General features: G+C 39.6%; 1 protein-coding gene across 1 annotated transcript in view; it reads right to left on the reverse strand.

The window, feature by feature from the left end:
• Window positions 1–15,773, reverse strand: part of SLC7A11 (solute carrier family 7 member 11) — a 446,067-nt gene that overhangs the window by 303,580 nt on the left and 126,714 nt on the right. Inside the window, exon 4 of the mRNA XM_082243483.1 lies at window positions 8,459–8,584. Coding sequence (XP_082099609.1) covers window positions 8,459–8,584 — 126 coding nt within the window. The remainder of the gene's footprint in view (window positions 1–8,458; window positions 8,585–15,773) is intronic.

The following is a 15,773-nucleotide window of genomic DNA, read 5'->3' on the forward strand; positions in this document are numbered from 1 at the left end:
TTACAGAGGCGTCAAAAGGAGCTACATTTGGACAGCAATCTAGCAACCTAACTAGGATGGCACTACATGTATTTGTACTTATTGTGCAGAATTGCACCAAAAAGCATGTTAATGCATTCTAGTGGCTAGAATAAATTAATATAATACTTTTATACACTTCCAAACACCATATGCCTGTAAATGCACATACTGTAAATGAGTGTAATTACTTGCTAAAACATGCATTTTTTTAAGCTGAATTTTGTATTTATTTATTTTTTTCTTTGGCAGCTCTCAACAGAAATATCCAGAATACATAGTAGCATTTAATACATTTGTGCACATGGGGCCTTAGTTGATCACAGATGTAGTCTTCTACTTCACTGTGGGTTAGAAGCCTGAGAAACTGTGTTTTTTTTTACATCAAACACTGATATCAGTTACCTATTTACATTACAATACTGTAAAGCTTATCAGTAGTGCCACACCAGTTAAGCTCACAATGAAGTATTTGGATATGACTGCAGAATAACATGGTTGTGCCTAAAATGCTCAAATACACATATAAAGCCCCAATCCATTTTTTTTTTTTTTTTTTTTATATTTTGAACAAGGTGGGGAAGGGTTAGCAACTGTCAGTTTTCTTCTTTTGTTTTTTTGGTCAACAAAAAAATCTAATTGATTATTTATATTTTGATTAGAGTCGAGAAGATTAAGCAACTACCATTTTGTGACCTGGTGAAGGACGTAGGAGGAACTCCTTCCTATTAAGGCCACAGACAGAAGAAAACATTTGATATATTTAAATCCTTCTCCACTTTTTAAAGTGTTTGTCAAGCCAAAACCTTTTTTTCTAGATTTGGAACAGATTTGAAACCCTATAAGATTTTTTTGGTATTGGGACTTAATTCGAGATGTAGCAGCCTCCTAGGTAGGTGCTAGAGAGTGCATTTCCCTGCTTAACAGGGGGACTGTCATGCAAATTTAAGTACTCTCTGCCTAACAGGGAACAATGATCCATTTATAGGGTCTGTGATCAGATGCTGCTCATGTTGTCTGCCTGTTTCACACTGGTCCAAAAGGAAGGGGCATACTGGACAGTGGGAGGAAACCTCACAAATGGGAGCATGGGTGTAGATACAGCCCTGGCAATTGGCAGATGAAGGTGTCTCAAGGCATGCTGGGTGACTGTATATACACCAAGAGAGCAAATATGCACAGGGTCTTCGGCTGGAAAGCGGGGTCCCGGGGGGTCGCTGCCCCCTCCTTTGTCCTGTCTGCCATGCGGCCTTAGGTGGTCGACCTGAGGGCCAGAGTCGCAGAAGCTTCAACCCAGATGTCCTGTAGAGCTTACTGGGAGAGAGACACACCTAGAAGGATCTGTTCCTAACTGCTGTGAGTACAGACCTATGTCTAGAGGCCTGTCCTGTGAGGGCCATCCCTTCAAGCTAGAGAACTTAGTGGATGGGTGCCAGCTACAGGGGATACTGGTTAGTGTCACGAAGAGTCAGAGTTAATTGAGTCTTCTGCCAGAGCAAGCAGAGGACTTATTCTTCCATACAAATGCTGTATGGTCCAGCAGAGAGACTGCTATTCAGTTCAACTAAGTGAGGCCAAGTGGGAGTTGTCCTCATCTGTGCATAGTTAAAGTTGGAGTATCCCACTATTTCCTACTAGGGATGATCGAACGGTTCGGGTCCCCAAAAAGTTCGGAATTCGGCAACCAGAACCGACCAAAATGCAATGCTTCAGGAAATGGGCTTTAAAAGCCCGTGATTGGACCAGAACCATTAACAAAAGCAAATTGAGGGGGCAGGAGAATGCTAGGAATGTGATTGGAGTGACTAGGGGGTCCCTAGACCAATCATTAGTGAATACGCCCCCCAGTATATAAGATAGCCCCAGCCATATTCCTAGCATTGTTATACTGGACATGGAAGAGAGTGGAAGCAGTTCTGTTAATTTTACTTTAAAAGTGTCATTTAGCATTTATTAGTGTGAGGAAAGGGATATCTAGTGTAGTTAGAGTGCTCCTTTACACTTAAGTTAGCTTCAAAAATTTAGTTTCTGTAGGGAAAGTGTTAAGTGTAAGGGGACCGTAGTGTAGTGTAGGGTTAACTGACAGTGACTGCTATGGAAGGGTGACAAAACCCTTCCATAGCAGGGTGACCGCTATAGAGAAATGATCATTTCTCTGAGTTGCTCCGGGACAGGAATATGGCTTCTCACCAGCAAGCATTTTTCATGCTGCAGGGGTTGCCACTGCGAGTGCTTTTTTGAGGACATGTTTGATGTCAGATATGACATCTGAACATGTGTATAGGGGGTATATATACACATATATGTCTGTATATATACCCCTAGACATATATAGGTATGATAGTAGCAGAAATATATGCTTGCGCTAATGAAATCATTTACAGTAATATATTTCTGCTACTATCACACCTATATATGGCTAGGTGTCTATATACATATAATTATGTGTGTATATATACCACTATACACAAGTTCAGATGTTTTGCCTGCCTCAAAAGAACCCAAAAAAATGCCAAAAAAATGCTAGCGTCAAAAAAAAAATGCCCAGGTGTGTTTTTGCTGGCATTTTTTGGGGGGTTTTGGAGGCAGGCAAAACATCTTAACTTGTGTATAGTGGTGTATATACCCACATACATATATTTATATACACACCTAGACATATATAGGTGTGATAGTAGCAGAAATATATGCTTGCGCTAATGAAATCATTTACAGTAATATATTTCTGCTACTATCACACCTATATATGGCTAGGTGTCTATATACATATAATTATGTGTGTATATATACCACTATACACAAGTTCAGATGTTTTGCCTGCCTCAAAAGAACAACCTAAAAAAATGCCAAAAAAACGCTAGCGTCAAAAAAAAATGCCCAGGTTTGTTTTTGCTGGCATTTTTTGGGGGGTTTTGGAGGCAGGCAAAACATCTGAACTTGTGTATAGTGGTGTATATACACACATACATATATTTATATTTTTTTTTCAATAATTGGCTTTTTTATCAAAAATGACAATTTTTAAGAACTTTTTTTTGTGTGGTTAATAGTTAATGGGGCATGACCCAGAACCCTAGTGACTTTTTAGGGGCATTTATTGGGTTTTAGGGCTTAAAAATTGTGTTTTTTGATTACCGAAGTTCGGGTCCCATTGATTTCAATGGGGTTCTGAAATCCGGGCCGAACTTTCAGGAAGTTCGGATGTTCTGGCCGAACTGAACTTTTCAAAAGTTCGATCATCCCTATTTCCTACTCCTATCCAAGTTCTACTAAAAAATACAAAAGAAAACATTCCTTCACGCTATGGGACTCCCTTAGGAACCATACCAGGTTCCCCTATAAAGAATATAACGAAAGAAACTATCAGCACAAAATATCCGCGCAAAAATGTGATAACATAAATCTTTATATCAAAAAAATATTAAGTGCCAAAAATTATTAGTGATTGTTATCCGGCTGCTCACACCAAAAATTGTGCTCACTCTTCACAATCAAAACCAAATATCAAACATAGACCATGTTGCGCCAGAGAAATTAATACAAGTGCACATACAATATAAATATCTAGGTGAAAAATCACACTCAATAAGGTTTCCCCTATAAAACCACTAGCTCATATTTTTAGAGACCCTCTGTTCCTCCCAGACATTGATATCCAATCCTTTAAATGGTGGCTAGACAAAGGGCTATATAGAATCGGTGGTTCTTTTTTTTTTCTTCCATCTGGCCCAATATCCGAAACATACTGCATTAAGAAGCTTGACATGCCTAACACAGAGAAGTTCAGATTTGCACAAATTTCCCACTTCCTACACAAACTCTGTAACTCTGAATCTAAATCCCCAATTATTACTCCATATGAAGGCTGGTGTGGCCGGAACAGGGATTAGAGGGGAGGAATCACGGACATATACAACTCGCTTTCCTTGGACCAATCCAAAATTCAATATATGCTAGCATGGGAATCCGACTTGGCTTTCGAATGGTCTCCTGAGGAATGGCACAGAGCTGTGGCCAGAGCTACTAAGGGCATGTTAAACGTGACATTAGCTGAAGAAAATCTAAAAGTCCTTATGCGTTAGTACCTTGTGCCATCCAAACTAGCTAAAATGTATCCTTCTTTTTATCCAGTCTGCTTCAGAGGTTGCGACCTCTTGGGGGACATGCTTCATACATGGTAGAGCTGCCCCAAACTAAGGAGCTATTGGAATAAAACCTCTAATATGCTCCATAAAGTCACAGGCATTCCAATTACTATGTCCCCCCAAAAGGCCCTGCTTAATGCTCCGATTGGACCCGCTCCTAAAAACACCCAAAGGCTAATCCATTTTATGCTAACGGGTATCAAGTTAACCATTGCCAGATCATGGAAACCATCATATGTGTCATTCACTGGAGCTAAGATAAAGATATCTTGGATCATGGTACAGGAAAAGATGGTTAGCCAACTTGACAATACCTCTGACAAATTTAAAGTGATCTGGGCAAACTTTATGAAAGTTCCAATCCCTGGTTGGGTAATTACTCTCTTTTCCCCCGACAAAGCTTATCCCACCCTGGTCTCTACCCTAAATCTTGCTTTTGTCTCACTTGTCAATTTCCACTCTAGTTAGTACACTTCACCTTTTCTACTCTTACTTCTTTTTCGTATTTCTCTGCTAGCTCCTCTCTACCCCCCCCCCCCCCACCTCTCCCTCTCCCAAAAACTGGATTAAATAGTGCATTACACCAAAGTGTATTTCGGGATTGGTTCTCTCCCTTTTCTGATTTCTTTTCCCTTTTTACCCCATATTTGTAAGAGGACAACAATACTATCTGTGGCCAATGTTATTAATTTAAAGTTCCTGAACTTAGCCTTGTTTACTCTTTTTTGTTTTTTCTCTCTCCTACATTCAGGAGTGTGGTTGGATACCCAGTCTCCACTATATAGATGCGGTATGTTCCCATTAGGGGCATCTGATGGTGGTATATGGTTCTCACTTTTGTTCAATTCACCCTTGCCTGATGGCCAAGTCTATGATTCAAAACAAATGCCATTATTGTCTGATTTGTTCAACGTTTGTTGTCTACAACTTCATACAGTTCACAGTTTGTACTGTTTTCCTGTATGTCATTGCATTTCCTATGCCAAAAATTAATCAATAAAAATCTATTGAAAGTAAAAAAAAAAAAAAAAAAAACAAATCCCCAAGACTGGTTATTGAATAACGAGCAGATGAGTGCACCTGGCTGTGTGAACATACCCAAGCAACTGGTTACAGGATAATCAGAGGGAGACTCAGTGAAATCCCCAGTGACCCCCACGGGGTCAGTGCTACAGAGAGATTTACCTTTACTTATTGTCCTGCTGACAATACTTTTACCAGACAGGAAGTGAGGTAAAATCTACAACATGTACACAGACAGAAAATAAAGTGTTGCATGTATTAAAAATAAAATTACCACATATAGTAAGCTTTATTTTTTCATTTGATTTATATGCAACTTATTTGCATAGCTCTACCTCTTTGATATGCCATAGCTTTTATTCAGTTAAACATACATAGCTTTTTCTGCAAATAACTTTAAGTATGATTGATATGAGTTAAAGATTTAATATATTCACCTTCATCCAGTTTTATCTGATCATTAAACCACTTCCCGAAAACCGACGTACCTGTAGGTCAGCTTGAAGAAGTGGTTGTACCGCAGTGATACCTGCATATATCACAATGGCTAAATCTGTGTCTGTAGTGTCTGTTTATCACCATAAATATTAACATATTATTCATTTTTTACTCTAGGAGTATATCATTAACTGGAAATTCTTGAGAAATGTTTAAATAATGCATTACAATGAACCTAAACCTGTTCAATTTGTAGTTGATTCGAATGTATGAGATTTTAGTTGAATAAAATGTACGGGAGATTTTAGTTGACTAAAATATGACTAAAACGAAAACAATTTAGATGACTAAAATACGACTAAAAATAGCGTTTTAGTAAAAAAAGACTAAAATACAACTAAAACGAAATTGAAATTTGCTGCCAAAATTAACACTGAGTAAGAGTCACTGATTATAAACCAGAGTGTCACAGAAGAAGAAAGAGGACATTATTGTCAATACCCCTGGCATGTCATCATCCACATTTTCAGAGATATGAAATAAAAAGAAAAACAAAAAAGAAAACAGTATAACAATATAAAAAAACATCAAGCGGTGAACAAAAAAAGACACAATATCCCAACCTATTACATCTCACCTCTCCATAGACAATGAAAATGGAGGAGGAGACACTCAAATAATGCCATTTTAATGCTAGAGTAACCCGTCTTTCACTCCGTGATCCAAAGATGTAAGATGATATATAGAAGGGATAGAGAGACAAGGCAGGAAAGAAAGCAGTGCATCTCATCCTAGAAGAAAAGTATTCCAAAACAATCCTGTCCTATAAGGCTTCCAACAGGTATCTAAATAATAATAAATTCTATATAATTCATCCGTATCTGTGAAGTCTAACACTCTTTCTACATGCCATGGGGTTTAAACCCTGTAAATTCCTTTTCTGTCTATATAATACAAATTCATTTATATATATTATAATGTTTTAGTTAATATCTTGATGATGGTCATCTTATATATAGTGCTTTTGAAAAATGTTCTTTTTATATACAGTCATTTACCACCTAATATTACTATATATACAGTATGGTTTCCCTTTTTCACTTTTCCCTTTTTCATTTTTAAATAAAAAAGTATTTTTATTTATTTTTAATAGAACCCTTATGGTCAAATTATGAAACAGATCATCGACAGCTAGGATGTTTTTGCCACATGACCAATGTTTACATACATAGGCCAATGACTAGACAGTGTTTTTAATTAGCTCACACTTTTTAAATAGCTTGCATTTTCCAAATAGCTTGCATTGCTATGTAGTACAATGTTTTTATTGCAATGCTTCTATTACGGTTTCAATTTTTGCCACAACTGTCGTTCTAGATGTCTGTTATTATTATTATTATTATGCATGTGATCACGCTAGCATGCTGGCTAATGTAGTCCCTCCGCCCTGAGAGAGATATACAAAGCCCCATACAGACATGGTCGTATCACATCCTGAGGAAAGAGTATGCATGTTCCGAACGCATGCCTGATGGCCACCCTGCCCATCTACTGCTGACGTCACAGCTAATGGAGTCACGATCATAATATGGACTTGGAGTCCTGCGAACCACCAGAGTGGCTGAGTGGCCAGCGGAATTCACCACCGTCAGTGGTCCGGACCTGTACTGCAGTGATAGGCCCTAATACGTGATATGTCTGTGTATATTCCTTGTTTGTGAGTTGCTTTATTTCTCATTAAACATTATATCAAATCATCCTTTGGCACATCCCCCTACTGGTACTCATAGCTCAGCACATATCCGTGTAGTATGCGTGATGAAGTAGCGCGGCTGCCATAACATTCGCAACGCACATACTCGTAAATGCATCACACTCCAGTGACAGAGTAGAAGTAGAGGTGCCTCTACTTCTTGTTTACCGGCACACAAAGCAACTACTAGGGGTCACAGTAAGCTATGTGATCAATGCTAAAGATCTGCAAATAAGGTGAAAACTATATTTTTTATGGGTCTGGACATTTTAATCGGTGTCATAAATAGTGTATGGGCCTGTTTAGCCTAACGCTAAAGCACAATATCTAATAGCTAACATGTGCTTGTTACATCTTTTTTTTTTTTTTTCAACAAACGTGCCCCCTTAAACTGATTGTAAAGTCTAGTTGTTTTTTTTTTCTAACTAACAAACATGTTATATTTACCTGCTCTGTGCACTTATTTTTGCACAGAGTGGCCCTGAATCTCCTCTTCTCGGGTCCATCTTTGGTGCTCCTGGCCCGTCCCTCCTGCTGAGTGCTCCCACAGCAAGCAGCTTTCTATGGGGGCACCCGAGTCAAGCCAATAGCTCTCTGTGTCTTTGCAGACACGGAGCCATGACCTGCTCCACCTCTCCTGATTGGCTGACTGACTTTGATTGACAGCAGCGGGAGCCAATCGTGCCGGGCTGCTGTCTAAGCCAAAGAGGAGTAGAGTCCCGGGCAGCTGAGACAATCCTGCAACATTGCTGGATTAAGATGGACTCAGGTAGGTATTAGAGGGGCTGAGGGGGGCTGCTGTACACAGAAGGTTTTTTTTCCCTAATGCCTTTACAATCCCATTAGTTTATTGGACATTTATTGTCCCACAGATATTGGTTATCAGATAATTATTATCATATCAATCCAAAGACAGTCTGTACTACAGCCCCCTCACTTTTCTACTGTATCAGAAGACCAGAAAGGCTAAAAACATTTCCATAAATATCCCCATTAAGTTAAAAATAAAAGGTACAGTGTATAGCAGGTTTTATCACAAGATAATACATGCAATAATTGATACAAAAATATTAGCCCTTACCTTTAATTAACTGCATAACACCAGGGACTATAATTATCAGAATTGCTGCAAGCTTGCAAAAGGTCAAGAAAATCTGAATTCGAGCAGTCCAGCTAACGCTCATACTGTTCAGGACCATCACGACAGCTGTATACCAGAGAAAAGAGAGAGTCAGAGATTAAAAGAGGAGAAACATTTTTAGCTTTTTTATTTTACAGTAAGTGTAATCTGTGAACAAGGATACAATTTTATTACTCTACCATATTAGTCTACTGACTCAATGACAGTTTCAGAAAGAAAGAAAATAAATAGAAAGTTAGATAAATATAATAAAATATGCAAGATATGGCAAATTAACATTGACATATACACATGGTGTTTAATATGTGTCATGTTTCATATATTTAACACTTATTAATTAGTTTATGTTGTCATACCTTTCCTGTGAATTCATCTAATGTAAGTATATGTATAGGCTGGGAAGTATGAGTCATTATGAAATTTTTAATCATAACACTGGTTTTTGTCTAACAAGCACAGGAACTTTCCAGTTAAAGCGCTAAAGGTGAGATAATTACACACTAGTTACTCTGACACACAAACAGATTACTAAAATCCTGCATGCACTAAATAAATTCTGTAATAGAAAGTGTGCAATTTAGAAAAGTCAAACAGTTGTCAATCTATGTTATTAAAAAAGCATTGCTTGTGACACGTAAGAATGTCGTGATAAGCTTTCACTTAAAAAATATGTTTGCTGCAGGGGAAATTGCCAACTTCACTATAGGGACCAGATCCCAATTAAAGTAAAACTATAGGCAACACTACTTTTTCATTTTGGATAGGGCAAGGGAAGGCTATAGCTCCTGTGAGATTTTTGTCCCATTGCAGAAATTTCCCTTCACTTACTGTCCTATAGTCAAACAGGAATTGACGGGAAAGCCCTGCAAATTAAGTAAATTCCTTGGGGACCCCCAAAACGAGTGTCCTCATTGGAAGATTTCCCCTCTATTACTTTTCTGGGGAAATTTTTTTTACTTTCGCTTTTAATGATAATAGTAAACAGGGGAAATAGAGAGGGTACATCTCTCTAATGGGGGTCACAGACAGCAATACAATTTGACAAGCATTTTAACCCCTCTGAACGCTCTCTAAAGTTAAAAATAAAAAGTTTCAAATGTTCGAAGTTCTATGATGTCAAGGCACGGCTGCGCCATCTACATGTGTCATTATGCTATGTTGTACCCAGCCAAACTCCTTTCTTTGAATTGGCAACTGAGGCAGCCTCTTGGTTGGACCGCAAATAGAACAGCCTGCCCCACCAACAAGCGACCGGAGATGAGGACTGACCCTCTTAAGGGGATCCCAGAGTCTACATCCCGACAATTGTGGGAGTTCGCATTTTCAAATACTCCTAAGTGGACAGGCTGGGGAGCCATTACTTACAATGCTACACAGCGAGAGGCTTACGACGACAAATCTATCTTACTGATACATTCACTATGTGCATTCATCAAGTTGACTTTTTACCTGCTGTTGCAGATTATTTTTTCTTTTTTGTTTCTGTTCCTTACACTGAGGCGTACCTAATTTGAAACACCTAAGGATGGCTTTCCAGTCCATCAGTTCTTTTTGCTTATTACACCACTGAGGGTGGTACTGCACACAGTCCCTATGGTGCAGTTGCGATTTTCAATTGGTAATGTTTGTTCTGACTCTCAAAAGGAACTTATACTCATAAGTATTTTATGCTCGCAGTCCTTTGTCTGGTTTCATGGTTCGCATGCACTCCACCTATATCCGTGTCCTCCAATGAGGACAGGTGACAAATGTATGATCCCTTGTCGGTCCTTTAATGTATTCCATAATGATGTCCAATGTCAATACCCATAGTATCATGGAATGTTAGGGGTGGGAAAAATCCTTTAAAACACACTATGATCTCAACGTGCCTCCAGAAATTTCACCCGGCCATAGTTGGCTTGCAAGAAAAACACCTGACTGTAGAGACAACATGATCCCTGCACTACTCTTGGGCATCTAAATTATATGACTAAACCCATACCTCCTATTCCCAGGCAGTCAGTGTGCTGATAGATAGATCGTTAATGTTCCAAGAATTGGGCTCAAAGGTGGATTCAGAGGGTAGTTATGTGTTCCTTTATTGCAAATTGTATAATATGAATTTGGTGCTAACGTTTGTGTATATTCCGCCCCATTTTCAAGAGATATATTACAAATTCTGCTGATTTGGTAGACAAACCTGATCTCCCGTTATTGATCATGGGGGATTTCAACTGCAACTGTATCTTGACCCTCTCTTGGACCACAACCCCTCGCTGTCCCATCATGCTTCTCTAAAACACATTCATCCTTATCTCAGGTAGATCTTTGTGTGGGTAATGGTCTTATGCTAGGTCATGTCTCTAATATTGTACACCATACTCAGGGAGCGTCGGACTATTCTCCACTTGTTGCGGACAATGTCCTCTCCTCTGACAGAACTCTGCAGAGAGCCCTGGAAGCTCAATGCCTACTGGCTACAGTTGTTACTTTCCCATGATTGTATTGAAAGCCAGAGTGCAGCATTTTTTCAAGATCATGATGCATATGAGAACCCTCTCCAACAGTGGTAAACATTTAAGGCAGTACTTAGGGGAATCTTTAATGCCGAAATTCAGGCAAAAAAATTGGGGTCTTCTGAACTTTTTTCCCATGTGTAAGATCAATTTAAGCAGTTTGAATTGGCCTATATAGTTACACCGACTGATTCCTCTAGGGAGGCCTGGATGTAGGCCCAGGACTCTCTAGATCATCTGCGGCCTCCGCAGCAAAACGTAAATGGTTCATTAATAAAGTAGCACTATTTAAGGAGGGGGAGAAGACTGGTCATCTCCTGGCAAGGATTATCCAGTCGCAACAGGCTTCTCTGGCCATAGGAGCTATACAGTGTAACTCTGGTAGAATTGTTAATAAACCTGAACTAATTGTAAACAGATTTTTACTCTTCCCTTTACCAACCACAGAGAATGCAGTCCTTAGAGGACTTGTCTTCCTAAATACAGGGGGTTTCCCTCCCCACCATCATGCCAGCCCAAACAGCTAGACTAGACTCCCATATCACTTTGGCGGAACTACAGAGGGCAGTCAGTTTCTTTCCTACGTGTAAGGCCCCTGGTGATGATGGAAGTATATGTTAGATACAGAGAGCTGATTTTGCAAAACCTGCTAAAGGTATTCAATGCTTCATTGAAAGCAACCGGCTACCGACATCCATGTCCCGAGCTTTGGTGGTTCTTCTTATAAAGCCAGGTAAAGACCCCTTAGATCTGGGCTCATATAGACTGATTCCCTTGCTACAGAGTGATGTAAAACTCTTAGAAAAAGTTCTGGCCCTTAGACTGAATGAGGTTGTACTGTCGGCATTACATCAGGATCAAGCAGGCTTCATGCCCCGAAAGTTAACTTGCGAAGGCTTTTTATTAATATTCAGACCGCCGCAGATAACATGGGTAACAGAGCTTTACTATCCCTAGATGTCCACAAAGCATTTGATAGCGTTGAATGGGATTATCTCAGGTTGGTGACTAAATTTGGTTTTGGAACACATCTTATAACTTGGATTCACCTCTTATACAGAGCACCATCTGCCTCCATAATAGTTTTTGGCAGAGCCTCCCCTACATTTGCATGGAGCAGAGGTACTGGGCAGGGTGGTCCCCTGTCTCCTCTGCTCTTTGCGCTTGCCTTCGAGCCGCTAGCTGCCCTCATAAGAGCCAACCCCCTAATCACAGGGTTTCGCTTAGGCAAAATCCACAAAAAAATAATGCTATATGTAGACTACATGTTGCTGCTACTAGGGGACACTAATCTGTCTCTGCAAACTGTCACGACTACTATCCTTGACTTCGGCCAATTGTCTGGCTTTGGACTGAATTAGCGCTGCTCCTACTGGAAGGTGATTCCACACAACCAATAGCCCCCGCTTGTCCCATACCCATCACAGATAAATTTAAGTATCTGGGGATATATGTGATTTCCTCTCCTGTAGATTATGGCTCACTAAACATTGCCTCAATACTAAATACATTTCAAGATAAAATTAGAATTTGGAATAAACTGCAAATGTCGGTTTCAGGTAAGATAAACATTATCAAAATTATACTGATGCCCCAACTCCTTTATTTCTTACATCACTCCCCTACCGTTGTCCCTTTATAACCCATGACACAGCCGTCAGGTGGAACAGGACAGCCAATTGAAACATTTCAGTACATGGACATGCCCCCTACCCTATAAATAGACCTGAGCTGTTGGCCATTTCACATTCTGCTTTTTGTCAGCGTAGGGAGAGGTCTGGTGTGTTCATGAGGGAGAGATTGCCAGACACAAATAGCTCTGTTAACATCCACAAAAGTCCTTTTCAGGGCTGGTATTTTGGTATAGGTCTACTACAGTCTCTTTTCAGGTTAGGGACAGGTATCCAGTCTGTGCTTTAGGGGCAGTTAGAGATTGCCAGCAGTCACACAAATCCCTCTGTTAATGTCCACAAAAGTCCTTTTCAGGGCTGGTATTTCGGTATAGGTCCAGTCTCTTTTCAGGTTAGGGACATGTATCCAGTCTGTGCTTTAGGGGCAGTTAGAGATTGGCAGCAGTGACACAAGTCGCTCTGTTAATATCCACAAAAGTCATTTAAAGGGCTGCAATTTTTTTGGTATTGGTGTGCAGTGCACTAGTATTACTTTACTGAGAGAGTAGTGGATGCATGGAATAATCTTCCTGCAGAAGTGGTAGCTGCAAATACAGTGAAGGAGTTTAAGCAGGCATGGGATATGCATAAGGCTATCCTTCATATAAGATAGGGCCAGGGACCATTCATAGGATTCAGATATATTGGGCAGACTAGATGAGCCAAATGGTTCTTCTCTGCCGACACATTCTATGTTTTTATGTTTCTATGTTTCTATAGGGGGCGGGAGGGGGGTAATCCACGGTATAATATACTTTGTAGAAAGAATATTATAGTGGATTAGTATTAAGTGCACTGTGCAGCATTGTGACAGGTGTGGTGTGACTGAGCATTTCTGCAGCAATACTACAAACAGTGACAAAAGCACTTTTAATGTATTATAACTGGTGTGATAGACCAGTGCCCCCCCCCCCCCCAATACCACATATTGAAGTGGGGTGTTATCTGAGTATACTTTTACAAGTGTATTTGTGTCCTGCAACAATATTGCCTCTTTTGCTGTGTTAAGTCTGATACACACAGTGCCAAACTCACTGGCCAATTTTTTGAACAACTGGTGTGATAGACCAGTGGGTCTGTAAAGGTTCTGCCAAATTGTGTAATGGATGCGGACCCATTTTACAGATGTGTGAATGGACCCTATATGTATTTGACATGTATTTACCGGCTGCTGTCAGTTCTGGCTGATTTATGAAAAAAAAAAAATGTTGCTGCAAAAAAATAAATAAAACATTTAGGGCAACTTTTCCAATTGCAATACTTCTGTTATGACATTGTCCATGTGCTGGGACTATTTGTGCACAGCTAGTACATCTTTTTTGGCTGCAAATATGACCTAAAGTTTTTTAAAGTTCGCCTCCCATTAAAGTCAATGGGGCCCGCAGCAAACTTGCGGTTCGTAGACTTTTTAGAAAATTTGCGGCTGACGTTCATGAACCGCTGCGAACTTGCGGTTCTCGGGCTCTTGAGAAAATTTGAGGCTGAAGTTCGCGAACCGCCCCGGCCGATGTTCGTCCATTTCTAGTCAGGGCACAGGGGGACTCACAGGAAGGGCATCTATCTCCCACTCCTTATTTCAACCTCATACAAATGGCTGAAAGATCTAAAGGTTTTATTTCCCAATGTTATAACATGTTACTGTCTGAATTTCATAAAGGCCACCCTAACAGGGTGACTTCGAGCTGGGAGAGAGATGTGGGGCCGATGTTGGGTGACCAATGGGAGGAAGCAAATTAGGCTGTGGTAACCTGTTCTTTAAATGTGTCCCAGAAACTGTCTCAGCTTTATAATTTGCTATGTCCTCTTTACACCCCCTGAGGCTTTATAAGATGAGTTATGGTACAGAACCACAATGCCCTAGATGTAAAAGAGACCATGGTGACTTAATTCATCTACTGTGACGATGCCCCAAACTACACTTCTATTGGAGACAAGTTATAGACACATTAAACATGGTGTTTAGGTTAAAAATCCCACTGAACCCTAAATGCTGTCTCTTGAATATTCTAGAGGGTGTTATTGAGGATGAGCATTCTAGGACAGTGGGAAGGGCTCTTTTCCATGCCCGTAGACTGCTCCTATTAATGTGGAAATCCCCTGATCATCCTTCAAATAAGTCTTGGATGTCAGCAGTGGGAACTCCTGGAACACAATATCTTTACAAGATAAATTTGAAAAGCTATGGGGATTTTGGTTAGATACCCCTAAACTTCTATACCGAAGATTGTTTAAGTGCCCAAAATGACCATAAAGATTTAAGAGTCACTTCAGCCAGCTGTATATAAATAACTATATATTTGGTGGGATGGTGGCATGGTTGGACTGTGCTGGTATATTCTTTGATATAACTGCGAGGATATGGATATATATTGATGTTACTGTCTCTGTCATCAATACTCTTGGACATGTAAACGGGAGCACTTTTTTATTTTACTGTATTGTGTTGGACTGCTATGTTACCTGTTTAATACAAAAAAAAAAAAAACAGGTTTTGCCTTTAGTTATACTGGGTGAATGTATGGTACCATACGGAAATATGGTTAAATAATGATTTATTCTGCCAGGAATTTTGTAAGCTGCTAATAGGCTGCAGTGAGCTGACAGAGCTGCCTCTGCTGCAAATCTCCAATGTTGTCAGCTTTACTAAATTCTTCTCTCTTGAACTACTGAACACCTCTGTCTCCTAATCTCCATAAAATGGAGATTAGGAGATGGTGATGCTCTGTAGTCCACCGTAGGTTAAATAGAAAGAGCTGATAACACACTGCAAAAGGGCTATGTTTTTACCACTCTATGTAAGTTAGGATCTCATTAGATTACTGACACAATCAGTAGATTATTTTCTGTATTTACAGTGATTTTAAAGAGAAAACATTTGTGTACATGTATTTTAGGTGTGTACTGATTTATGTTTTTATTTTCTTATTCATAAATGTATTTATTTAGTAAAACTTTCCCAGGCATACATTATTTTCTTGGTCTACATATATTAAAGATGACATGAGTCAAAAAATGTGTCTGTGAGTGCATAATGTCCTTTACAAGCCTTACTCACAGACAAACATATGATACACATTTCTGCTCTAA

This window comes from Pelophylax lessonae (assembly GCF_965119305.1).
Source record: "Pelophylax lessonae genome assembly, chromosome: 1".
In the NCBI taxonomy this organism is placed as follows: Eukaryota; Metazoa; Chordata; class Amphibia; order Anura; family Ranidae; genus Pelophylax; species Pelophylax lessonae.